The sequence below is a fragment of the Lontra canadensis genome, unplaced genomic scaffold (assembly GCF_010015895.1).
Source record: "Lontra canadensis isolate GAN:19392208 unplaced genomic scaffold, GSC_riverotter_1.0 scaffold12, whole genome shotgun sequence".
Lineage (NCBI taxonomy): Eukaryota > Metazoa > Chordata > Mammalia > Carnivora > Mustelidae > Lontra > Lontra canadensis.
This window is the reverse complement of record NW_022631006.1, coordinates 27,412,565-27,440,307: the sequence shown is the minus strand read 5'-3', so window position 1 is coordinate 27,440,307 and position 27,743 is coordinate 27,412,565. Positions and strand designations below refer to the sequence as shown.

The 27,743-nt window shown below is 36.4% G+C and overlaps 1 protein-coding gene and 1 pseudogene across 1 annotated transcript; both read left to right on the top strand.

The window, feature by feature from the left end:
• The first annotated feature begins 10,317 nt into the window (after nt 1–10,317).
• LOC116867433 (olfactory receptor 4F6-like) lies at nt 10,318–11,256 on the top strand. Its single transcript, XM_032857068.1, has one exon. It carries the CDS (start codon nt 10,318–10,320, stop codon nt 11,254–11,256), a length of 939 nt encoding a protein of 312 aa, XP_032712959.1.
• Nucleotides 11,257–15,330: 4,074 nt separating this feature from the next.
• Nucleotides 15,331–22,159, top strand: LOC116867432 (annotated as a pseudogene).
• The last annotated feature ends 5,584 nt before the right edge of the window (nt 22,160–27,743 follow it).

The window sequence follows — 27,743 nt, the reverse complement described above, 5'->3', positions numbered from 1 at the left end:
TGAATGCAGTAGACCCACATACAATATGCTCCAGGATCACCAAGAACACTGCAGTTCACATGACTGTCATCATTACTATGGTAAGAACTACTATTTGGAGAAATTGTTCAACAAAGTTCTACCTATAGAAATTGACTGAGTCAGAGCTGACTTTATTTTGTTAACCACAGAAAATAAATTGACTTCACCTACTTCCATCATGAAGAGTTATGAGAATAGAAAACTGAGCTGATTTGTAGGAATAAACTTAACATTCAAATACCATTTTCTGGATGACATTTTCTGGGAATTGATAATTGTGTTTATTCTCAATTATAAATGAATACCTCAAAATGATAAATATATCTCATTGTAAACTTATGGACTTAATATATAAAATGTGACTTTGAGTCAATCAAAATCAATAAATTCTATTTTTTAATTCCTAATTCAACTTTAACTTAGAAAAGAACAAAATTAACTATGTGTTACTTATATTTAGCCCCCAAACACAAACTTGACTTTGTCAGTTTAGGATGCTATTTTAGTTTTGTGTTTAGATTTGAGTGATTATAAGTAGAAAGAGAATTTTCCTTAACACTGTCAACATTTTAGATAAATACAAACCAGAGCTTTTTGCACTTTTGTCTGCCTTTTTATTATTCTATATTTCTAGTCATTCCAATATTGAATCACCTGGTTTATTTTTTTAAAAAAGTATAAAAATAATAGCTATTCCAAAAGAGAATAATCACCCTGGGATGTGCAATTCGAGGCCCTGGATTTCTTGAATATAGTTTCTTGGTCTAAGTTTGATAGTCTTAGATAAATGTCAAACCAAAAATGGTAAGGCATATTCAATTTAAATTGTTTCCACATTTGTAATAAATTCTTTATTAAAGTTAACACTTAACATTTTCATTTGTTTCTACAGCTCTCTAAATAAAATATGCTCAATTAATGAAACTAATGTCTATGTATTTTGTCCAGTGTGTTTCTAGGAACTTTTCCAGTAACGTTTCTGCTACCTCCGTGTAAATTAACCATTAATAATTCTTTTAACATCGGGCACCTGGGTGGCTTAGTCAGTTAAGCATCAGCCTTCAGCTCAAGTCATGATCCCAGGGTCCTGGGATCCAGCCGCGCATCTGGCTCCCGCTCAGCTGGAAGGCTGCTTCTCCTTCTCCCTTTGCCTGCTGCTCCCCCTGCCCCTGCTCATGCATGTGCTCAGGCTCGCTCTCTCTCTCTGTCAAATAAATAAATAAAATCTTAAAAATAAATTACTTCTTTTAACACTTTGGCATTCATCTGGATGGGAAGTTCTTCTTTACTTGATCATTGCTAACCACTCCCCTCTTTCAAATATTTCACTGGATTCTCACTGGGCTTTTCCGCCTTCTCTTTGGTAAATTCCTTCCCAGTAACAGTTCACTGGGGTTCTCTCAATCAGCTCCATCACCAAACTCAGTGTTCCTAAGAATTGTATTTTTGTCCTTTTCTCACTCCATATTCTATGCCTTAGGGACAAACAGTCCCTTGGCTTTAATTACTATATCATCTAAGAGCTTTTATTCTTAAGCCAATGTATTATTTTTTGAGTTCCTACTTCATAAATCTGTCTACTGACTTGATGATTCAAGGGCATCTCCCACTCAGCAGATCTGAAACTAAACTCATCTCATCCTTGAACCTGTTAGTCTTTCAGGTCCCTAGTCACAATAAGTAGTGCTAATATTTACCCAGTTCTTCAATGTAAAATCTAGGAGTAATAATGGACTCCTCCCTTCCTGAATCCCTAATATTCATTAAATCTGCAAATGCTATTAATTACAACTTCTAAACACCTCTTAAGTATGCCCCCTGTTCTCTTCTAAATATCAAATATTGTCTAAGAATTCACATGTCATTTTTCAAAAAGAATATTAAGTCACCTATGTGACTTCCAACTTCAATTCTTGTTTGCCTTCATTCTCATTATCTACATTCAGAATGAGAGTTTGTTTTTGTTGTTGTTGTTGTTGTTGTTGTTTGAGAGACAAAGCATGGATACACACACATATGCACAGGGAAGAATTGCAGAGGGAGAGAGAGAGAGAGAAAATCTCAAGCAAGTTCCATGCTCAGCTTGGAGCCCAACATGGGTCGTGATCACATGACCCTGAAATAACCTGAGCTGAAATTAAGAGTCCCAACACTTAACCAAATGAGCTACCCAGACACCCCAGATTTTTTTGAAATATAAATCTAAGCATGTGATCCTTCTATTTAAGACCCCCTCACATACTTGCCACTACTCTTAAATTAAAATACAAACTCCTTTTCAAGATTAATTAGGCCACACAAGACTTGGCCCTTATCTTCCCCTGCAGCCTCAGAGGACAACATGCTCTTGCTCTACAATTCCAGAGGCAATTTGGTTTTCTTTTGCTTGCGTAAAAAAATTATTCTTTCTTATCTTAAGGTTTGCACTGGCCAACTATTCTGTCTGAAGCATTTGTCTTTTATGCTTTATTCATTCTTTAAATTTCGTGTTTTTTCAAGAAATGCTTCCCAGAACCTGGGTCCAAGAGAGCTCCTTACATTGTATATTATTATAGCATTCCTTAGTAAAATTTCTGTAACATTAGCCATACTCATAATATCTTATTTGTTGTATGTCTTCCTCATTATTTTAAACTCCATGTGAGGAAAGTCTGTGTCAGTCATGTTTACTGCTATCACATCTGTATAATTGTACAGAAAATCTTTGATGAATATTTATCATTAAATGAGTAAAATCAACAAAGAGTTTAAATAGAGCAGTGTTGAATAATTTGTTGATTAGTATCTGGGCTTTCTTTTTAACTTTTATTTTATACATTTTTTTAAGATTTATTTATTTTAGAGAGAGAGTGAGAGTGAGCAGGGAGCAGAGGGGCAGAGGGAGAGGAAGAGCTTCCTCAAGCACACTTCCTGCTGAGCATGGAGCCCAACATGGAGCCTGAGACTCTATCCCAGGACCCATGAGATAATGACCTTATCCAAAATCAAGAGTCAGCCACTTAACTGACTGAGCCACCCAGGAACCCCTCTTTACTTTCATTTTAGATAGAGAGTCACATCAAGCTACAAGAATTAACACAGAGGTTCTGGTACCCTTCACTCACATTCCCTCATGGGATAACCCGTAAAAGTATAGTTCAATATTACAACCAGGAGATTGATGTTAACACAGTCAAGATGCAGAATATTTCTATCAGCACAAGGTTCCCTTCTGCTGCCCTTTTATACCCACACCCACTTCATCCTGCCCCTCCTTCCCTGACCCCTGGGAAGTGCTAACCTGTTCCCTATTATATCATCTTGTCATTTCAAAAATATTACATATATGGAATCAAAGAGTAACTTTTGGGGATTGGCTTTTTTCTCAGCATAATTCCCTTGAGATTCTTTTCACTTGTTGAAGGAAAACTGGGTTGTTTCTAGTTTGAGGTTATAATGAGTAAAGTAGCTATAAACATTTAAGTACAGGCTTTTGTATAAACTTACATTTTCATTTCTCTGGAACAAATACCCAGGAGTAAAACTGCTGGATCATATACTCGCAGTTTCTGTTTTTGTTTTTTTAATAAACTGCCAAACTGTTTCCCAGAATGGCTGTAGCGTTTTACCCTCTTACCAGCTATGCAAGACAGACCCAATTTCACTGTATCTTCACCAGCATGTGGTGTGTCACTATGTTTTTTTTAATTTAGCTATTCTGATAGATGTGACAAGATCACTCATTGTGGCTTTACTTTTCATTTCACTTACAACTAATGATGTTGAACATCTTTTCGTGTGTTTATTTGTCATCTGTATATCCTTTTCAGAGAAAAAAGTTCTCTTCACATCTTTTGTCCATTTTCTAATCAGATTGTTTTAAATGCATTCTTGGAAATCTTTATATATTCTGAATACTAGTCCTTTATCAGATACATGTTTGGCAAAATGTTTTTCCTCTCTGTAATTTGTCTCTTTATCTTCCAAACAAGGTTTTTCCCAGAGTAAAAGTTTTTAATTTTGATGAAGTCCAATTTCTCATCTCAGTGTTTACATCTACCAATTGTTTTTTCCATTTAGTTTGAAATCTTTCCAGTTTTTGCTATAAAAATGATTTTTTAATTGCAATTAGGACACTTGCATGTTATGTAATGAGACTCTGAGTCTTATTTAAATCTTCTGTTTTAACTCACTTTTTGTGATTCCACTCTTGCAGGGGGAAGGGGAGCACAGTCTCACCATTACCAGTGAAGGTAGAAGTCCAGGGGTACACTTGTTGCAGGTAGGTGGAAGTGGGAGTTCCAGGGCCCCACATAGTCCTCACTGACCCTGCAAAGGGGGTGGCCTCACCCCTACGTGGCAATAGTGGAGGTCTCAACTCTCTTTTAGAACCTCCTCAGATACAGCCCAGCAGGGAGAAGAGAAGTGCCTCAGTACTGCTGAGTGGGGATGGAAGTCCAGGCTCTCAGTCTCTAATAATACCATGGGGTATTTGGGGGCCTTCTTACAAGCTGGCAGGGATGAAAGTCCCAGACTCCTGCCCAGTCTTCTCTGACACCAGCCTGGTAAAGAGAACACAGAGGGTGACCTGTTACAGCCCTGTGAGGGTAGCAGTATAGATGACCACTAGGTCTTTGTTGATGTAGGTAAACGTAGGACCACAGCTTGTTCTGTGCTATTTGGCTGAAGTAGAACAGTTATTGTCTAAAACTTTTCTATCTTACTATGTTTTCCTTTTCCTGGGTCCTGGCTTGGTGAGAACAGGCTTTTATTGGGACTTTTAAAAACTGCCCACCAGCATTTCCCGGTTACCTCCTTCTTCAGCTCCAGGTGTGTGTGTGGTAGGGGAGAAGTAGACTTGCCTTAGAGAATGAAAACTACTGCTTTCCAGCTGCTCACTGTGGTCCATGGACCCTTGTTCATTAGGCCTTTCACTGGTGGTCTATTATTGGTACATCTCCTCCTGGGAGATGTGGGACTGTGTCTGCTTGCTCTTACCATCAGCCTCTGTGCTATCAGCAAGCAGGACCTGCACCTGGTACTCCAGCATGTAGCCTTCTGCACATGAAGTGCTCCAGTTCCTACAGCTCCTGGGAGGAAGAGGCTGATATTGCAGAGGTGTTCCTCATCCCTCCAGCTCAGTGACCTGGGTTGAGCTCAGGTTCCTGCTCTGGCTGCCTTTAGCCCCAGTCCAACAGTGTGGGAAGGGGGCTAGAAAGGGGAAAGGGAGAGCAGGTCCCAGAGAGCCACCTCCTGCCCCAAATTCCCTCCCCACTACCCTATTAGCTTCCTTTTTATATTTGCTTACTCATAGAATTAAAGTACCTAATCCCCTTTTCTTTGTCTTTTCTCAATTCATTTTCTGTATCTCTTTGTCAATTCTCTGCAGTGAAATCTACTGATAAGGTTTTGTGTTTTTTTGGTTTTTTTGTTTTTTTTTTTTTTTTTGCTGGCTTCAGCCAGTTTAAATCTTGAGCCAGTTTTAGTTGTAAATCAGTAGACTTAATCCTCTCTGATACTTTAAGGTCTCATCAATTCTGCATTAACAGCCCCTGATCCTCTGTTAGCTCAGCAGTCTTCTTTGTTGCCAAGCAAACCCAGGATCCATACCCCAGGGGATCACTCACAAATCACAGTGTGCCCTATGCTTGGCTGGAGAATTTCCTAGGACTTTATTTCTGCCTAGATTCTCCCTCATTCATCTTAATATACTATTCTGCCTGGTATCCAGTTGGCCATTTAGAATACAGGCACATCAAGACAGAATACATTGACATGATAGAATGATTTATGGGGCTGTGGAGTGTTCCCTGCCTTGCAATAGCCAGTGAGGCAGGGAGCTAACAAGAGAAACTTTCCTCCAATCTTGGAGTAGCTCTGCTTCTTCCAAGCAATTAAATTATCTTACTTCATCATATATATACCAACTCATGTCACTGACCATGCATTCCTATTTATTTTTAAATATTTCTGCCGCATTATTCTCCAATTGGTATCCTTACTTACATATTTTGGAATGTCATTGCTTTTCAAAAATTAATTTGACACTAACCATGATTCTGAAGCTATTCTAAAGAATAGCTTTTACTAATTTTCCATCGGTTCTCAAAAAGAGAACATAATATACAACTCTAAACAAACACAGCTCAAAGATAGACACTTGACACTTTTGGACTCCATGAGAGCCTAAAGATCAGATTCTTCCTATCTACATATCAGATATAGATAAAACCTTACTTCTTTACAGAAACAGTTTCTTGTTTCAGTTGTTTTCAGTTGTTTAGTACCTTGTCATAGGTCTTAAGAATGAGCCTCTCCCTCAAGGTAAATATGATCTTCTTACAAACACTCAAAATAACCTCCTATATTTTTCTTCTTTTGTGTTTGTATCTGTTTTCCACTGATCTCTTCAGAAATTAATCCAATAATGTACAAATTTTAGTTCTATCTAGTCAACTCAGGAAAAATAAAGGTTAAATACATTCAAGAAGACTTTCATCTTCTAAACTCCAAAGTTTGGGACTGCAGGTAAACCTACAAAGGTAAACATTTGCTATAACTGATAATAGGAAAGTGATCTATTTATTACCCTCCTGTCAGTTGTAAGAATTATCTTTATATATCGGGGGGTTTACATGTATTTCTTCGAGTCTGGTCCTACAAGTGGTGGTATGTCTGTCCATTCAGAATATGTTTTCACACCCCCAGCCCCTTATCTCAGTGCATCTAAGCATTTCATCCCAAAGATCAGGGATTTTTTTTAAAGTTTTTAGTTATTTATTTGAGAGCAAGAGAGTGAGAGACAGCATGAGAGGGGAGAAGGACAGAGGGAGAAGCAGAGTTCCTGTGGAGCTGGGAGCCTGATGCAGGACTTGATCCTGGGACTCCAGGATCATGACATGAGCTAAAGGCAGCCACTCAACCAACTAAGCCACGCAGGCGTCCCGATACATAGGGATATTTTTATACAAACCAACATATTGCCTCAAATCTTCCCTCTTCCCCTCTGTTGCATTACCAGGCAATTTCTTTTTCATTATTTCTCTCAGGGAGAAACCAATGTGACTCAAAGATTTAGTCCCCCAGGAGAAACTAATAATGGGCTTGGCATTGGCCTTCTCTGAGACAACAGTAGGTCATTCTCCTGTGCATCTAATTAGCTTATTTCCTATTTTGAGGAATCATATATAGCTTTGCCTTTGAAGGAAGATTATGTACAGAAAATAAGACTGAATTCTCTGAATTTCTATTCTTCCAAAAATGTAAATCCTGTGGCTGAACAGGCAGGTAGGAAAGTTTTTTTTTAATTATAAAACTGCACCTGTCATGGTTGTGTCCCTCTCTCACTCCCCCTTAAGTCCAATTCAGTATCTGTTCCTTTGTAAAATATTAGTGTCAGAAGTTTTCCTGTTTTGAAAATATTTTTGTCCTGTTATTCTACATCATCACTCTTTTATTTTCAAATTTCAATCATTGCATTGTCTTATCAAATCAATTCTACACACACACATAGAGAGACACATGCACACCATTTGATATGTTCAATTTGTGAAGGTTTTTCAAGATTCAGGTGTTTCTGATTTTTGTGCTCTCCAACTTATTTTAAACTTTTCTTTTCATTGTGTAAAACAGACATCTGGCTTCAGCTATTCATGCCTTTTTGAGAATCAAATTCTGTTTTAAGCAAAAGGAAGGAAGTCTCAATCCCCCACATCCAGGATTCTGGTGTGATTCCCTCTCCTTCAGTATTATTTTCCTCCACATTTGAAGGAATCAGCCAATGCCTAGTCTGAGAGGCTATTCTCTGAGTCAGAAAGCTTCTGGCCCCATGCCAGGGGATGGTACAGGTACAGAGGAGCTGATAGTTATAAGTTCTGAGATGGAACTATTTAAGGATTGACCAGGATATGTGATGAAACAGGAAAGAGGGTTAAGAAGAGCAATTTCCTATGGCAAGAAAAAAAAAAAGTCTTTCAGGAAGGGAAGGCCAATTTTATTTTATTTTATAAAGATTTTGTTTATCTAACAGAGAGAGACACAGTGAGAGAGGGAACCATAAGCAGGGGAGCAGCAGATGAAGAGGGAGAAGTAGGTTCCCTGCTGAGTAGGGAGCCCAATGTGGGGCTCCATCCCAGGACCCTAGGATCATGACCTGAGCCGAAGGCAGACACTTAACAACCAAGCCACCCAGGTGCCCGAGAAGGCCAATTTTATTTGAATAAAAACTCAGGCTTGAATAGGGCACTTCCAAATAGGTTAAAGTAATCCTTTCAAATATAAATAATTCTAGATTTTTCATGACTCTATTTAAGCAGGTATAGAACATTACTGAGGAAGACCACTGGACTGGACATTAGGCTGACTTCTAACTCTGGCTCTGTGAATATATCACTGGGAATGCACTGTCTAGCCATTTGAATGAAGTAACTGAACAAGATTCTCTTAAAGTTCTTTCCCACTTCTATACAAATCTATAATTCTGATTGTCTTATTTGTTTAATATGTTTCTATATTTTCTATTTAAAGATGGGTCTCCCCAGGCCCTCAATGACTGAAAAATATTGTATCTCCAGCAGGAATGATACCAAACTCGATGGAGTCTTCGCTTCTGAACTCCTGAGAGTTTCACAAAGTCACCAGGGTTTTCTAAAAAGGCAGAGAAGCAAGTGCATGGTCTTTTTCTCTCTCAGATCATGAGAATTTCCCCATCAATGATATATGCTAATTCCAGATGTTTGTAGTAAAAAGGGCAGAAATCTCTTCACTCAGTTAAATACTCACTTTTTATGTACATAGAACAGGATTATACCAGGAAATACAAGCTTAGGAGAAGATATTATTAAATCAAATTCTCTATGTATTTGTGAGGGCTACTGTTTTGTTTCTTCTATGAATAATTTAGTACCTATTTCTAGGAAATTCGTTCATCACTTATTTCCTAGGGTTTTTCTATGTGCCAGCCACTCTTTTAGGCAGGTGATACAGTGTTAGACGAAGCAGAAAGGGTCCTATATCAAAAACTTTAATATTTATTTATGAAAAGCTATAAATATTAGAATGAAGGTAAGTAAAATAGTGCCTGGAGGCTGAACAGATGCTTTTGATCAGTTTCTTCCTAATTTTTTTTAGAGGTGATTCACCTGTCAGTTCACTGAGGCATCATGTTCAACCACTCTATTCTACCAAACCCCATTGCTGCACCCATGATTCATATGCTTAAAATCTTAACTTGTCTTTATCTCAGTGGTTATTTTCCCTATAGTTTACTATTACTTTTCATCCTTCCAGTCAAAATATACCTAAAACAGTGAATGGAAACCCAAGTAAATTTCATACCCAAGTGTTTGTAATAAATCAATGTTGATTTAAACTATGGCAGGTACCTAAGCAAACATGTGCCATGTTCTACCAACACCTTTTTTTGAACATCATTTTATCCTCCCTATTTGACGTCTAGGAATTTATTTCTTCTCCTCACCCTCCTTTTCCTTTTATTTTCTTACACTCTTTCCCATTGGTCTTCATTCTTCCCATTTATTTATGTGTTTTTTCCTGCCTATCCTTTACATGCTACTGACTCTGACTCCACAACTTTGAATATACTCAGTTCCATATTTTGCATTGTGATTGTCCATATTATAATAAAGTTCACAAATAGATTATATGTTATAAATGGAAGTTTAGAAACTTTAGGATAAAAGGTTAATGTAGTGTTGGATTTTCCTGTTACAAAAATAATCACTCAAACTCCAGTACAAACACCATTTCAGCATACAAACCCAAAAGTAACACATAAAAAACAGACTTCAAAAGTGTATTAACTGTTACTGTGTTAACTTATTATTCTATACTCATTTGTAATTTTTATTTAATTTTATTATTCTTGATTATATTTTCAAATGTCTTTTTCGTTAAAAAAATTTTTTGTGTGCTTATGTATACTCTTCTAATTTTCTAGGCATCAATACGTATTATTTTTGTTTTTAATTTTTATTATTTTATTTTACCTAAATTCCTTGAGTTTAATTTGTACATCAATTTCTAACTTCTTAAGTTGCCTGATTACTCCATGTACTTGACTAAATAAGAGCAATTTAATGCAATAGATGGCCTCTGAGTGCAGCTTTAGTCATACTACCAACCCATACTCTGGTTTCCCATTATTTCTAAGTAATTTACTATCAATTAAATAAAAGATCTGTCAATAATAAATTTAAATGATCAACATTTAACACATTGTGTGAGGCAGTCCTCAAAGTTAATTTCTTCTCTCATTTCTTTCAGGTCACTTCAGAGTCTTCCCTTCCTTGTGATTCAATGGACAAAGTAAATGGCTCTGTCATAACTGAGTTTGTGTTACTGGGACTTGCACAATCCTTGGGAATGCAGGTTTTCCTTTTTCTTTTCTTCTCTTTGTTCTATGTGGGGATTATCTTGGGAAACCTCTTCATTATGGTAACAGTAATTTTGGATTCTCACTTACATTCCCCCATGTATATCCTGCTGGCCAACCTATCACTCATAGACCTAGGCCTTTCATCCACCACAGTTCCTAGGATGATCTCTGATCTTTTCAGTGGTTGCAAAATCATTTCCTTCCACAACTGCATGATACAAATGTTCTTTATTCATGTCATGGGAGGAGTTGAGATGGTACTGCTCATAGCCATGGCATATGACAGGTACACAGCAATTTGCAAGCCTCTCCACTATCTAACTACTATGAATCCCCAAATGTGCATGCTTTTGATAATGGCTGCTTGGATCATTGGGGTGATTCATGCTGTGTCTCAGTTTGTTTTTGTCATAAATTTACCTTTCTGTGGCCCTAATAATGTGGGGAGCTTTTATTGTGATTTTCCTAGAGTTATTAAACTTGCATGCATGGACACTTACAGACTAGAATTTGTGGTCACTGCCAACAGTGGCTTCATATCTATGGGCACCTTCTTTTTCTTAATTGTATCATACATCTTTATTCTGATAACTGTCAGACAACATTCTTCAAAAGATTTATCCAAAGCATTCATCACTCTGTCAGCTCACATTACTGTAGTGGTTTTATTTTTCACTCCATGCATGTTTCTCTATGTGTGGCCTTTCCCTACCAAGTCAATGGATACATTTTTTGCCATTGTGGACTTCGTCATCACTCCTGTATTAAATCCTGCCATCTATACTTTAAGGAACAGAGATATGAAGGTGGCAATGAGAAGGCTGAGCCGACAAGTTGTAAGTTCTAGGGAGATGCCATAACAGACTTCATTGGTAAGACCACAAGATGAATGTCATGGACTTTCAGGACCCTTGTGATCACCATGAACACTACGGATTATATATAATTTCATTATTGCCTTTAAAAAAACTGAGAACTCTACATAAAAAGAGGTATTAGAACTTCACTTTCAAGTAGAGCTGCAGTAATTTCTGTTAAGTATGAAAAATAAACTGTTATATATTCCTACCTACCTATAAAATTAAATTGCTATTTCATCAATGACCATACTCAATTTTCATGTAACTGTTTTATATTTCTACATAAATACATATATGCACATATGGTTAAGTTTTATTTATCAGTATCTTCATACTGATTATAAGCATCACTAGGAATCAATTAATATTTCTTGTGGAAATTATGTGCATCCAATGGATAAAATAGGAGTTTATACAAATTAGCAGCCATTAAAAATCAAGAAAGAAACAATTCTCATCCTAATTATATGTTGTTAGATAAATAGGCAGGCAACACTATGCTATAACTCTTAAGATTTGTTTTCAGTGTTTGTCAATGTATTTTGTACAATGTTACTTTATTTTTCAATTTTTAAAATTTTTTTAACATCTTACTTTAATTTTATTTCTTCAGTGTTCCAAGATTCATTGTTTATGCACCATACCCAGTGCTCCATGCAATACATGCCGTCCTTAATACCCACCACCAGGCTCATCCATCTCCCCACTCTCCTCCCCTCCAAAACCCCATTTGTTTCTCAGAGTCCACAGTCTCTCATGTTTCATCTCCCCCTCCAATTTACCCCAATTCATTTTTCCATTCCTTTTCCTAATGTCCTCTATGTTATTCCCTATGCTCCACAAGTAAGTGAAACCATATGATAATTGATGTTCTCTGCCTAACTTATTTCACTCAGCATAATCTCCTCCAGTCCTGTCCACATTGATAAAAAAGTTCAATATTCATCTTTTCTGATGGCTGTGTAATAGTCCATTGTATATATGTACCATATTTTCTTTATCCATTCTTCTATTACAGTGTTACTCTAGAAATAGACTCTACCATTTTGCATTATGTAAAATTTGTCTATGATCCATTTTTTTCAACAGTGAATTTCTATTATCCTTGCAGTCTTCCTCAATGCATTTCTTGAATCACCCTAAAAGAGTATCTACAATTATAAAAGTATTTCAAGGATTTTACTACCTAAAGAAAGGTCCCAACTCAGATCTCACTTTATTTAAGGTATCTGTACTTAAGTCAGAGAGCTTAGGATAAACAGATGATTGACATCTTTACTTTTACTTTACTTTCCCAGGTAAAACATGGGAAGTCTGATAGGTCAAAGAGCACAATTGATAAATCACTTGGATGTATCCCTAAGACTGATTTAAGAAATATTAATTGTGATGACCCAGCTCAGTTGTATCTGCTGCATTGTAAGTAAAGCTGCTCAATAAAATGGTAAATAAAATAAATGAGACTTTTTTTAACTATTGTTTAAGGTATTTTTTTTCCTACACTTTATCTAAAAGTGGTAATAAATGCTATAAGCCATCTTCTTTGTATAATATCTAAAGCATTATTATTTATTGTCTCCTTAATCTACCTGGATTTTAACATTCACAACATTATCTTTGGTTTCACTATGATTCTTTTAAAAAGTCACCTTTAACAGAGAGGGGCATCTGGGTGGCTCAACTGGTTAAGCTTCTGCCTTTGGCTCAGGTCATGATCCCAGTGTCCTGGAATCTCACTCCAAAGCCCCATGTCAGGTTCCCTGCTCAGCAGGGAACCTGCTTCTCTTCCCATCCCACCCCTGCTCCTGCTCTCTCTCTCTCTTCAAATATATAAATTAAATTTTTAAAAAGTCACTTTTACAGAGAAAGACAAATACCATATGATTTCACCGATAGGTGGAATCTCAAACACAAAACAAACAGACTCTTAAATACAGAAAAAAAACCTGATGGTTGCCACATGGCAGATGGGAGGGGGGATGGGAGAAATAGATACAGGGGATTCAGAGGTAGAAACATCCAGGTATAATGTAAATAAACCACAGAAATGAAAAGTAAAGCATATGGAATAAAGTCAATAATATTGTAATAATGTATGTTGACAGATGATGAATATACTTACTGTGCTGAGCACTGAGTAATGTACAGAATTGTCAAATCAATGTGTTACACACTTGAAAGTAACATCACACTGTGAGTCAATTATCCTTCAAGATGAAGAGAATAAAGGGAAACATAGATATAAGGAAATAAAGTTTCATTTGCACAGAAAAAAAAAAATCACCTTTAGATTCAGAGAAGTACTAGGAACACCTAAGGAAGCCAAGAAATTGTGACAAAAGCCCTGACTCACAAAGATTCTCTGTATATCCTTGAAGGAAAACCTGTGAAACCATATGACTTAGGCTCAGTACTCAAACTTCAGGCTGGCTATTTCCAGATCTCCTCACCTATCTCTGGTCACTCACAGGTGGCTCTTAACCAAGTGATTTCCTAAAGAGGACCAATCAGACACACTTTATTCTCTTGGAAATGTTTTACTTCAAGACAAAGTACAGAAAAGGAAAGCCTGTACTCTTCCTTGCTCTTAAAATTGTTGCAGTCTCTTCCAGCTATGAAGGAAGTAGGTGGAATGATGAAAGTGAAGTATATTAGCAGAACTAACCACACTGTAGCATTTTATTGACAACGAGATGCTTCTATTGGTAAGAACCCATTTGGCAGAATTCAATTGTGTGTGCATCTTTAAGAAAAATGGAACGATCCTGTGAGGTCAGTTCAAATACTTAGAGAGTTAGGATGAATATTAACAGGAATTGCACTCATTGTGTTATAAAACAGGAAAGAAGAGATTAGCCTAGAAAATTCAGAAGGACTCAACACTTAGAACACTTGTATAATATACACTTTCTATTTAAGGATCATTTTTCCCATATACCCAGATGCAATGTTCTCTTTCCCACCAATTTCCCTCCTTCCTGAAATTCCAATATAATCTAGTTTTGGATATTTCTTTCATAAAACGGTGCAGAACATACTCCTAGAGTTGTGGAATTTCGCCTTTGAAGGCTTTTGGTCCAATGAGCTCATTTGTCAACAGGAAAACTAAGGCTTGGAGATTCTGAATCACATGCCAAAATCATATGGTAACTTTTTACTAAAATCCCCAAGTCTCCTGACTTCAATCTCAGTTAAATTTATGAGGACTTTAGGTATTTTTCTTTAAAGAGAGGTAAAAGATATTTAGGACAAACATAACACCCTCAGTGTTGAATTTTAAGTTTAATCTAGTACTAAGGGAAAGATTTTCTTGTTCATTTGTAGCTGGCTCTTCATGAATGCTATAGCCAGTGTCGAAGCCTCTGGAGAACTTCTTCAATAAACTTAATGTTTAACTTAGAATCAATATTCTTCTCAAACTCCTTGAGCCATTTTTGAAGAATCAGATATGAGCTTTGAAAGGATTACATAGGTTGCAGGTCCCCTGTAACTGAGAATCCACCATCATTACTCACTCCTCCATAGCATACACTCAGGAAATAAGATGTCTTAACTCAGTGAGCAAGAAATTCTTCTTGCTGAAGAGCAGCATTTCTGAATTCTTACTTGTTATCATGGCATAAAGTCTTTTCGCTTCAAAAGAGAAACCATTGGGCAGCTATCACATTTGGCATATTTCTTATGGAGGTATGAGTATCAAGTCTGTCCTCTCAGTGAAATGAAATGGTTGCAGCAAGTGCCATTCTAAGTTGCATACTTTAATTCTTAAGAACCATCCTAACCAATCAGTCACATCAGAAATGATCTCACAACAGGAATCCCATCCTCTTTGTTGTCAATGATTACTGTGATTGTATTTATTACTGTGCTAAGCAGAAGGGAACAGAGGGCTTAAATCTTGTTTTACTATTAGACTTCTCTTTATCCTTGAAAATAAAATTAGAATTGCTATATTCTTAAAGTATCTTGAAAACAGTAATATGGAGCACTAGTGAATAGGGCTAAGGAAAGGGTTTGAGATAATGAAGAAAAAGTGTAATTTCCAAGAATGATGTAATAACCATGATTAGGGAAATGTTGAAAACAAATAACACTACTCCTCCAAGAAATTTGGTAAGAATAACACGCTATGCTTTCATATCTCCCTTGGGTGCATCAATTTCCACAATTACTCAGAATTTGTTAGAAACATAGTAAACAACTGCACATAATTCTTCAACAGTTCTGTGCTGTATTCATAATAAAACACAAATCCCTTAGCAGGCATTCCAGAATTCCTTTTTCATTTTATCTCCAATTAAACCCCTTTACATTTTCTCTCATGTAGATTTTTTGCATTTTCCTCACTTCTCATTTCACTTTTAAATTACTTTTCTTTTTCCTGCTATTTTATTTATTTTTCTTCAATTTTTCATCTTTAATTTTATTTTGGATTAACACTTTTTCTTCTAAGCATTTCAATATCACAAATGGTAAGTATAAATTCCATTCTCTATAAGGCCTTATAATCTTTATCTTCTTTTCTAGAATCTTCATTTATTTTAACTTCCCCTAAGACTGGACCTCTACATTGGTCTTAACCCTCACGTTTCTATCCAAGCTTCTGAGAGACTATGAAAATTATTTTGGAATTCTGTCCCTCACTCATGCCCCACAGAGTATTAGACTAGTGGGCATTTTGATAATTTTTAATCCAGTGCCTTCATTCTAAAGATGGGAAAACAGAAGGATACAGGGAACTGAAATTTAATCATCTTGTTATGATTAGTATTTCAAGAATAAAGTAAAATTCTTTAAAACTTTATTTAAATTTTAATTTAAATATTTAAATTGAATTTAAAATATTAAACTTTAAAATTTAAAATCATCTTGTTATGATTAGTATTTCTAGAATAAAGTAAAATTCTTTAAAATTAAAAAAATTAATAAAGAATAAATAAAATTCTTTAAAGATACAAAGTAAAAATCTTAATTTAAGAATTTTAATAAAAGTAAAATTCTTTAATGAAATTTAATCTTTTTATGATTAGTATTTCTAGAATAAAAGTAAAATTCTTTAATTCTTTAAAAAAGTAAAATTCATAGGCAGCCAGAGTTTCTCTATGAATCAGAATGTAATAAATCTTCCTACTAATAATTATCTAAATCTACTGTACACTCACTAAATACAAAAAACTGTGCAAAACACTTCACTTTTACCACTTCATTTGAAATTCATAAGCATAAGAATTTAATATAATTAGTAGCCACATTTGTAAAAATGGTAAAAATAAGGTTAAATAGGGTGAGTCCAACATCCACAGACTACATTCAAAACTTATATACAACAAATTGCCTCAAATAGCAAAATTGTGAAAGAAGATTTGTTTTAGTTTGATAGAGATTATTAATATAAAATTATTGTGATAGGTTACAAAAGCACTAAGAATACTTTTTCAAAAGTGCATGTCCTAAAATGCTTTTATAAATGCAGAGATCATATAACATTGCATTTATTTAAGAATTGAGATAGTGTCTATAGAATATAAACTGTTTTGGAGTTCAAGGGAAAATGACATAAATGTAGGGTAGTAATAACCTAGCAGAGAGAGTAGTGTGAACAAAGATACTTTATTAGGAATAAGCCTAGCACAAGTGGAAATACTTAGCAGACCTGAATAACTGAGCTATAAGGCATCATCAGGGAGGAGTATGGGATAAAATGATGGGTTTAGATTGTGTGCATTTTGAATGAAACTGGACTACTTTCTTACTCCATACACAAAAACAAATTCAAAATGGATTAAAGAACTAAACATGACACTTAAAATCATAAAAATCCTAGAGGAGAACAGAAGCACTAACTTTTTTGACATAGGTCCTAGCAAGTTCTTACTACATATGTCTCCTAAGGCAAGAGAAACAAAAGCAAAAATGAACTATTAGGAGTACATCAAAATAAAGAGCTCTGCCCAGCAAAGGAAACAATCAACAAAACCAAAAGGCAACCTATAGAGTGGCAAAACATATAAGGGCTTAATACCTAAAATATATAAAGAACTTATAAAACTAAACACCCAAAAGACAATAATCCAATTTAAAAATGGGCAGAAGACATGAACATATATTTCTTCCAGAAGACATACATACGACCAACAGACACATGAAGGGAAGTTCATCACCACTTGCATCAGGGAATTATAAATCAAAACTACAAGGAGATATTATGTCACACCTGTCAGAATGGCTAAAATCAACAATAGAAGAAACAGCAAGTGTTGGCAAGGATATGGAGAAAAAGCAACACAGGTCATTATTAGTGGGAATGCAAACTGGTACAGTCACTCTTGAAAATAGTACAGGAGGTTCCTCAAATAGTTAAAAATAGAACTACCCTATGATTCAACAATCACATTACTGGCTATTTACCAAAGGAAGACAAAAACACTAATTCAAGGGACACATGCAACCCTGTTTGTGGCAGTATTATTTACAGCAGCCAAGATATGGAAGCAGCCCAAGTGTCTATCCATTGAGGGATGGATAAAGAAGAATTGGTATATAGAAACATACAATGGATTATTACTTAGGCATAAAAATGAATGAAATCTTGCCATTTGCAATGACAGGGTCCACGGAGCTAGACAGTATTATGCTAAGTAAAGTCAGTCAGTCAGAGAAAGACAAACACCAAACGATTTCACACATATGTGGAAATTAAGAAACAAAACAAATGAGCAAAGGGAAAAGGAGAGAGAGAGAAACCATGAAAATGACTCTTAACTATAGAGAACAAACTGATGCTTACCAGAGGTGAGGTAGGTAGGGGGATGGGTTACATAGGTGATGGGGATTAAGGAATGCACTTTTTGGAATGATCACTGGGCAATGTATGAAACTGCTGAATCATTGTATTATAAACCTGAAACTAATAAAATATTGTATATGAACTAACTGGGATTAAAATAAAAACTTAACACTAAATAAATATATAAAACACATTATACAACCACACACAAAAAACAAAATATTAATTTGTTCAAAAAAGAAAAATGACAGTCATGTACCAGAATCTGATGTATTATGTTACCCATGACTGGCAAAAGGGAATGTGCTAGAAGGGATACAGGAGAATGGGACATCCTCTAAAACTGCACAATTTTTAATTTAGTCATGTTAATCAGTCACATGTTCAAAAACTGACGTTAACTCAACAATGGTAAATTGTTTAAAAGACCCTAAACTTGAATGCAAAAGGAAATGAACCCAAATTATCTTCAATAAATGGCATAGCCAAACTAAAGGGGAAATATAAGAACTAATCCAATTAACTATTTTTTGGATGGCTTTTTTTTCCAATTAACTTTTTGAAGATAATGCTTTGACTACACACCATTAATTTAAAAAAATAAAATGAGGGGCACCTGGATGGCTCAGTAATTAAGCGTCTGCCTTCGGCTCAGGTCATGATCCCAGGGTCCTGGGATCAAGCCCCACATGGGGCCCTGCTTCTCCCTCTCCCACTCCCCCTGCTTGTGTTCCCTCTCTCACTGTATCTCTCTCTGTCAAATAAATAAATAAAATATTTATAAAATAATAAAAATAAAATTAAATTAAATTAAAATAAAAAATGACTGCAAGAAAATTGTCTTAGCAATTATTTTTCCTTTTTATAGTGGTATGGATATAATAATTCTGAAATAATATTGTGTGCTATGTAGGATTATGCAAATGAAAAAATACATATTTATAGTGTTAAGACCCAGAGTCTCACTGGGAGAACAAAAGGACAGAGATACAAATATGGAATAAGAGAAGGGAAAAAGAAGCCCACTGGTTTGGACAGTATTGGTATGAGCAATATCCCTTTCTCTCTCTTTCTCTCTCATATACACATATACTTACATACACTCACATACACATACATTTATACACATGTAAATATATGCATATATTTGAAGCACTAATAGCTGCTAAAAACAGGAGGGAAAATCGTAACTATGCCACCTGATCACCTATAACGTTATCAAAAATGGGATCAAACCCCTGTTTGGTTACCCTCTGGATCCAGCTGCCATTTGTATAGTACAAAGGTTAAGGACAATGCTGAACTGCAATGAGTGCCTGCAATCAGCAAAATTCAGAGTATGAGAAACCAAGTGTAAAAGGTTCACATTTTTCAGCAAATAAATTTAAGGGAAAGAAAAATATTGGAGGGAAATCTATATAAGAAGAGATCTGAATGACATTAAATGAAAAATGGTTAAAACAAACTATAGTGTCTTGCGATGCATATTTGGAAGATAAAGCTAGAAAAAAAAATGCAAGGACATTTTTAGCATAACAGAATAATGGTTTCTTTAAAGGGAAAATGTGGCTGTAATTTGGAAGAGTCACAGAGGTTTCTGATGGGACAGCTGACATAGTTCTACATCTTCACTTGGGTGATGATTACTTTATAAAATTTGAGTAAGCTATAAATTTGCTTTCTGCCATTTTCTGTATGTTTCATCTTGCGATTAACAAATAACAAAATCAAAGTCAAACTATGGTGAATGAGCAGTAGCGTTAAAACCTCCTATCCATAAGCACCCTTGTCTAGAGACCTGCATTTAACTACCATTCACAGAGGCTACTTGCATCAGCATACATCTGTCTTTGTTTTGTTTTGTTTTTTTAATACTGAGACACAATGAACAGGAGCAATTGTGCATCTCCACCGGAGGGCATAAAGCAACTGCATCTTCAGGGAGTCAGAACAACTCAGAAAGTTTCTGTCTGCTGCATAATTCTCCCCTGTGTACTGAGTTACACAAAACACTGCCATCATAAAAGCAGCTAATTAACAGCACTAGTTATGCTTGGGTAGTGACCAACTTCAAGTCAGAGACTTGGTGTTGCCAGCCAGAAATCAGACTGTTACGGGAATTGTCTCCTAGAATCAGGTTGGTTTTCTAAAGGAAGTAAGAAGAGCGGTTAATGAGTCACCTGGGGGGTGACATCCCTTTCTGTAAATTACCATCTCTTTCCCCTATTAAGATTTGTTTTTCATGGGGTGCCTGGGTGTCTCAGATCATTAAGCATCTGCCTTCCACTCAGGTCATTATCTCCAGGTCCTGGGATCCAGCCCTGAGTCCAGTTCCCTGCTCAGTGGGGTGTCTGCTTCTTCCTCTCCCTCTGCCTCTCCCCCTGCTCATGCTCTTTCTCTCTCTCTAGCTCTCTGTCTCAAATGAATAAGTAAAATCTTTCTTTAAAAAAAAAGATTTAATTTTTTTTCAATCCATCATCTATCTATTATCTATCAATCTATCTATCTGCCTTTTTATATTTTACCATGAAGACAAAAGAAAGCTCTTGAATAACAAGGAAAGCAAATAATAAAAATAACAGGAAGGGGAAAATTTTTATCAGCAATTGCAGCATCGCAATCTCCCTCAGACTTTGAAAAACTTCTAGCAGTATCAACTAAGAAAATTCTAGCAGATCAGCCTCATTCTATGTATTCCCAAATTGGGTCTAAATTTGTATTCAACCAAATAAAGCAAACTGTTACAGACACTCCAAGCCATCTGAGTGAATATAATGAATACAGAATAATGGTTTAGTGTACTAATAGCATTAAGTGTAGCCCAATTCAATATTACATTTGTTCCATCCTTGTCCACTACTCTTAGGATCCATTCCCATACATATGTTCTAGATGTCTCTTGGAATCATATGGAATCATATGGAAAATTTTATAGTTCTCTTGGTGTGTATTTCTTCTTGTCATGAATTCCACTTTGTCCCTGACTCACTGGAGCTTTCTGGGACTTGAGCCTCCTCATAGGACGAGGAGTAATGTGAAGAGGTGGGGCCAGGCACTGAGGATTACTGGCAGTCCCCTCTAGGGCAACCAACTCAGGAGAGGTTATTATAGTTTTCAGATAAGCCCCCACAAATCTCTTCAGGAAGAGAAAAGAAAAAATGCTCCCACCAGTAAAAGAGGATTGAAAGAGTCTCTGGTTTTTGAGTTTGTGTCGCTGGGACTCTATTTCCTGGGAAACTAGAGTTTTTCTTATGTTGATAGTCTCCTTTATTTCTCTATGGATCATCCCAGGAAATCTCTTCATTTTCTTTTTGATAACTTTAGACTCCCATTTACATTTTCCTATGTACTTCCTCCTGGCCAACATGTGTTTCATTGATGTGGACACTTTTTTTTTTTTTATTAATCACAGTCCCTAAAATTACTGCAGGTATTTCAAATCAAAACAAAATAATTTCTTTCCAAAGTTGCATGACACAGATATGCTTCATCCACATCATGGGAGGAATGGAAATGGTCTTACTCATAGCCATCGCATTTGACAGGTACACAGCAATCTGGAAGCCTCTTCACTACCCAACTAGGAATCCTACAATATGTGTTTCATTTATAACTGCTAGCTGGGTACTTGGGTTGATCTACAAATGTCTCAATTTGTTTTCATTATGAAATTGTGCTTTTGTGGTCCTAATAAAGTTAAAACGTCTATTATGACTTTCCCAGAATCATAAAACTTGCATGCATACATGGAGCCAAGTTTGAATTTATTGTTGCTGTCAGCAGTAATGTCATGAGCATGAGCACCTTCTTTCTGCTAACCCTTCCTATGCATTTTGGTCACTGTCTGGAAATGTTCTTCAAAAGACTGATCCAAAACACTTGTCACTGGATCAGCTCACATCACTGTGGTGGGTTCTGTCTTTCAATCCACACATATTTCTCTATGTCTGACCTTTCCCCCACATCATCAAGTGATAATGCCTATTCCCTGCTGACTTTGATATCATCTGTGACTCGAATCCTGCCATCTATATATTACAGAACTATATATTACAGGACACAAAGGTAGCAATAAAAAGATTAAACAAGCAGGGACATGATTTCAGATTTTGCTGACTGAATCTGACTTTGGAGCTTTAAGACTATATGTCATCAGCCATTTGGATACTCCCCCTTAGGCTTCTGACGCTGAACATGGCCAGATGTGGGCATAACACCTATCTCATGGAACACACTCCAACTACTAGAGCACTTATTTATAACCTCTACTACCATGGGAAATGTGAATACACCATGATATGGACTATTTTAGGAGATAGCATCACTATCCACTAAATAATATTTATGACTGAAACTGTGATCATTTTGATAGTAGAAAGGTATAACGACATCTGTTCTGCTTCCCACAGGTTTGCAAATGAATAGCAACCATGCTTTGGAGAATGTCAGGAATGATTATATCAAATATACATAGGACTAGTAATTCTATCTAGTTATTCAGGTTGTCTTCCCTCAGAAGATGATCCAAACACACAATTTGATAGCCAGTAGTTTATTTGGAAGTTTACTTTTGAAAATATCATTAAGGGAATAGAAAGTGAGACAAAGATGTGAAGGTTGCTTATGTTGATAAACGTAACTAGGATGCAAGCCTACAATGGCTTTCTGGGGGACTCTACAAATTCTGTGGCTTAGAATTGTTCCAACTGAAGGGAAAGGAGCTGGAATCTTTTTTCTTTCTTTTTTAAAGATTTATTTATTTATTTATTTATTTGATAGAGAGGTGGCAGGGAGTAGGGTGTGGAACAGATAGAAAGGGACAAGCAGACTTGGTACTGAGCATGAAGTCTGATGCTGTAAGGACCTATTTTATATTTTTATTTTAGCCAGAGGCTTCCATTGAGGTTAAACAATAACTTTGTTGTTTAACCCTTAAACTGTCACTGCTCCCCTTCCCCCACGGGACTTAAAAACAAGTCCCAGAAACCAGTTCCAGGTGTGGAGGCCAAGAAAAACAAGGATGTACCCATCTCAAGTCTAGCCCTGACATAAGTACAGCCATCTTGGCAAAGCAAAAGCCAGCACCTTGCACTGTAAGAGTTGGTTAGCATAAGTATGGCCATCCTGGGGACACCTGGGTGGCTCAGTTGGTTAAGCCACTGCCTTCGGCTCAAGTCATGATCCTAGGGTCCTGGGATGGAGTCCCACATCAAGGCTCCTTGCTCAGCGGGAGCCTGCTTCTCCATCTGCCTCTGCCAGCCACTCTGACTGCCTGTGCTCACTCCAACAAATAAATAAATAAAATCTTAAAAAAAAAAATGAATGGCCATCCTGAAGGCGGGGAAGCCATTTCACTGAGCGTCCCTAACCAGCCCACAGGGCGCTTGAGATAAGAGAAAGTAGCTAAAACCTAAGAAACAACTTAATCATATACCACCAGGGCATTAGGCGATGGTGCCACAGGGACCAGATGTTAAAGAAAAACAAATAGTTAACTTGCAGAGATCACAATCCTGCAAGTCAGGAATCTCCCAAGGTTTGCAAATGTCCTGGTGATTTACAACAAAAAGGGCTATCTCTACAATGGCCCAATTTCCACAGACAAATGGCTCAGTTCCTCAAGGCCTAAGGTGGCCCTCACCACCATAAAACTGAAGGAGGCTGAGGTAGAAGGAAATGTAAATAAAGTTAAATTTCTTCTAAACCTAAATCTCATTTAACCGCCAGAAAAGCGCCAGGGTGATGCCAAGGAGGCAAAAGGTTAAGCAAAGTTAAACTGTCAAAGTGGGGCACAAGATATGTATGTAGCTATGAAAAAGTGCCTTGAAAATGCTATATAAACCCTTGGCTTTGAGTGCTTGGGGTCCTTGTTGAAACCCGCTGTGCCAGGCAGATACTTGTACCCCAGCTAGCTGGAAATAAACCTCGCTGTGTGACTTGCATTATCGAGAGTGTTCTCTGTCTAGTTGAGGGGTGGTCGACTCCTAACAATGCAAGCCTAACAATGCAAGCCTCAATCCCAGGATTTGAAGATCATCACCTGAGCCGAAACCAAGAGTTGGACAATTCAACTGACTGAGTCACCCAGGCATAACTACTTTTTCATTTTTAAAAGGTGTATTAACTCCTTAGCATGCCAGTCTTTCCCAAACAGAACACTGTGCATTATAGGAAGGCAGAGGAAAATAATCAGGTAGATGTTCAAATACCTGCAGCAAAGAAACATCTCCTTGTTTGGAAACAAGAAATGCCACAGTATATCCCACTTTTTAAAGAACTTAGTTCCCCTTTACCTTATCCTGTCATAGATTCTTCAGAGTGATGGCTGTTTTAACTTTCACAAAAGGAAGACTTAAAACAGGAGTGACAAGTTACAGCAGCACTGTTGCTCATAATTGATAGTCATATTCTCCTCTGAGCCCTTGTGAAAGGTCTGAGCCCTTGTGAAAGTGTTCTTGCCAATCTTCTGTTGCTACAGTTGCTCCACTACAGTTATCATCCATCATGGAGCCAACAAGGCAAGGCTCAGTGATCCCTAGTTTTAGACAAACTCTTCACTGTATCACCCATTAAGAAGCAGCAACCTGGTACTTAACCAATATGGGATAAAAATGAGGTAACTCAATATTATAAATGCTGGTCTTCCAATATGAGAAAACACAAATGACAAAAAAGTAAGCAAACATTTTAGGTTTACTATAACTCACACTGTGTCTCACAAAAGAAGCATTCTCTCCACTACAACAAAACCTAAAATTTGAGGGCAGAGAACAGAAACTGTACAAGAATTTCACTGAAATTTATGGTAAGATTTATGATTTTCTCTACCCCCTTGGTTGCAAAACCTATATATTTTATCCACAGGGGACACAGCACCATCTAAAGGTCAATGAATCAGAGCATATGTCTTGAGGCAGAGACCCCAACTCTTCAGGGTACCATCTTCAAGCAGTTGCCTCAGTTGTAACTTTAACAGGCTATACCAATGTTCTATCAGATCAAAAGGTCCCAATCATGCAATGTAGAAAGGAAAAATGGTTCCTTAGTTAGACACATTTACATGTACTTTCTTAGCTATAAAGTAGGTAGTCTTGATCTAAGGAAATATTATGAAAGATTTCATATTGGAAATCAGATACTGTGAACACTCAGATAGTGGTGCAGGCCAAAGCACTCAAAGTAGGAAAGATAATACATACTATATATGTATGAATCCCCATAAGGATAAATCTCTGTCTCTTCCAGTTTAGAAAGGGTTCAGTGTCAGTAACTACTCTCAACTGATTGATTTCAGCCCTTAAAACATGCTAAGCAAAATAAGTCAATCAGAGAAAGACAACTATCATATTATCTCTCTGATATGAGGAATTTGAGAGGCAGGGTGGGGGGTCATGAGGGGGCAGGGAATGAAAAAAAAATAAAACAATATGGGATTGGGAGGGAGAAAAATCATAGGAGACTTTTAATCTCAGGAAACAAACTGAGGGTTGCTGGGGGGTTAGCGGGGAGGAATAGGGTGGTTGGGTTATGGACACTGGGGAAGGTATGTGCTATGGTGAGTGCTGTGAATTGTGTAAGACTGATGATTCATAGACCTGTACCCCTGAGCAAATAATATATTATGCGTTAATAAAAATTTTCTGAAAATATCTATATATCTTGAATAAAATGAATCACACCATCAAGCAAACAAACAAACAAACAAAAAAACCAACAAGGTTTTTTCAAGGATCTCCCTGTATTGCTGACAGGTCTAACAGTCTACAGTAGAAGTAACTAGCAAAAACTCATGTAACAGAAAGCTCACTCTATAGAGCCTATACATAGCCTTCCTTTCTACCAAGATGTGTCCTTCATTCAAGGGTCCATTGTGCAAGCATTAGATTAGCTGAGGAGAATGCAACGACTTATCCTTTCAATTACCTAGTTCAACATGTTATACCTAGTGATTCTTTCAAATAAATTCTCATTGTTCAAATAAATGGTGTAATTTCACTTTCCTGGTTGAAACCTGACTGACACATTCCACTCCAATAAAAAAGAAGTACTTAAACAATTCCACTAGGGAATTCTCCAAACAAGTAACAAGAAAAAAATTCTTAATCTTTTTTAGATATATATATATTTAAAAAGATGAAAAAATTTATATGACTGAAATAAAATAAAGGGTATGATGGCCATACCAAAGACACAACAGAGTTCTTACTCAGTGACACACTTTTCTAATAATTCAAGGATATAGGTAACTGCAAGACACAAGTAAAGCAGATATCTGAGAGTGCCAATATAACTCCCCAGATTCTTTTTTTTTGCACGAGATGTTACCTGGCCCAGGCATAATAGTGACTCAGGAAGTCTATCACTTAAAAAAAGGAGATATCTTGGTCATAACATACCTTCTTTTTAGATTCCAAAAAGTGCAGAGTAAACATTAATATTTTGTTGTGGATTCTGTTTCATAAAACATAAAGTGCAGGTTCATTTACCAGATCAAACTAAAATGACAAGTTATATCTTTCTAACATTTCATACCTATCTTCTAATAGAGACCACCAGGAGGAAATCCAGTTGCCGTGTTTTCATGGAGATTTGACCAAGTCATTTCTTCCTGTTACTTCCGTTCATTCTCTCACCCTCCTTATACCTCCCTCTGTCTCTGTCTCTCTCTCTCCCTACCCCATCATTTTACCTTGACAATGAAACAGAGAATGATTATAAACCAGTTACTAAACCTATCCTTCTAATAACCAGGTTTTTAAAAAGACAGTAACATTATAAGAAAGGAAAATTGTAAACCAATTCATATATCCTTTAACAGATATAATAATGTAAGATGTAATGACAAAATACAAACAGGGAGATGTAAGTAAAATAAGATATTGGGGTAAGTTAGTTTTATCCCAGAATGCAAGGTAGTTTTAACATTTGGAAATCAAAGGAATTCACCATATCAAGTATATGAAGGAGAAAAAAAAATCATACTAACATTTTTATAAATATAGGAAAAGGCATTCTATTAAATCTAATACCCATTCTCAATAAATCTCATAACAAAATTCTTAGTAAACTAGGCATAAAAGGTGTACTGAGTTGAACAGTGTCCCCACAAAATTCATGTCTATCCAGAACTTCAGAATGTGATCTAATTTGGAAACAGATTTTTGCTGATGTAATTAAGTTAAGGATCAAGGAAACTTGAACTAGGATGGATTTTAAATCCAACAGGTGTCCTTAGACAGAAAAGGACATGAAGAGACACAATGAAAGAGGCTATATCAACACAGAGGCAAAGATTGGAATTATGTTGTCACAAGCCAAGAAATGCCAGAAGCCACCAAGAGATGGAAAAAGCAAAGAAATGTTCTCACCTGGAGTCTTCAGAGGGCATGTGGACTTGTTAACTCCTTGATATGGACTTCTGGCATCCAGAACCTTCAGAAAATAAGTTTCTGGATTTTTAAGCCACCAAATATGTGGTAATTTGTTACAACAGCCCTAGAAAAATAAGATAGGAGGGAACTTAATCTGATAAATAATCTTCACACAAAGACTACAGGACATATTACAGATAATGTGCTATATTAAGAGCTTTCTCCTGAGATCAGAAATATGTCCACATTCCTCTTACAACTATTTCTGTTTTGTATTTTACCAAAGGTCTCACAAAACAAAAATATTATATTAAATGTATTAAAACGGA

What these genes read in the sequence shown, in the direction of transcription:
- LOC116867433 (XM_032857068.1), top strand. Translation starts at nt 10,318, where the DNA reads ATGGACAAAGTAAATGGCTCTGTCATAACTGAGTTTGTGTTACTGGGA.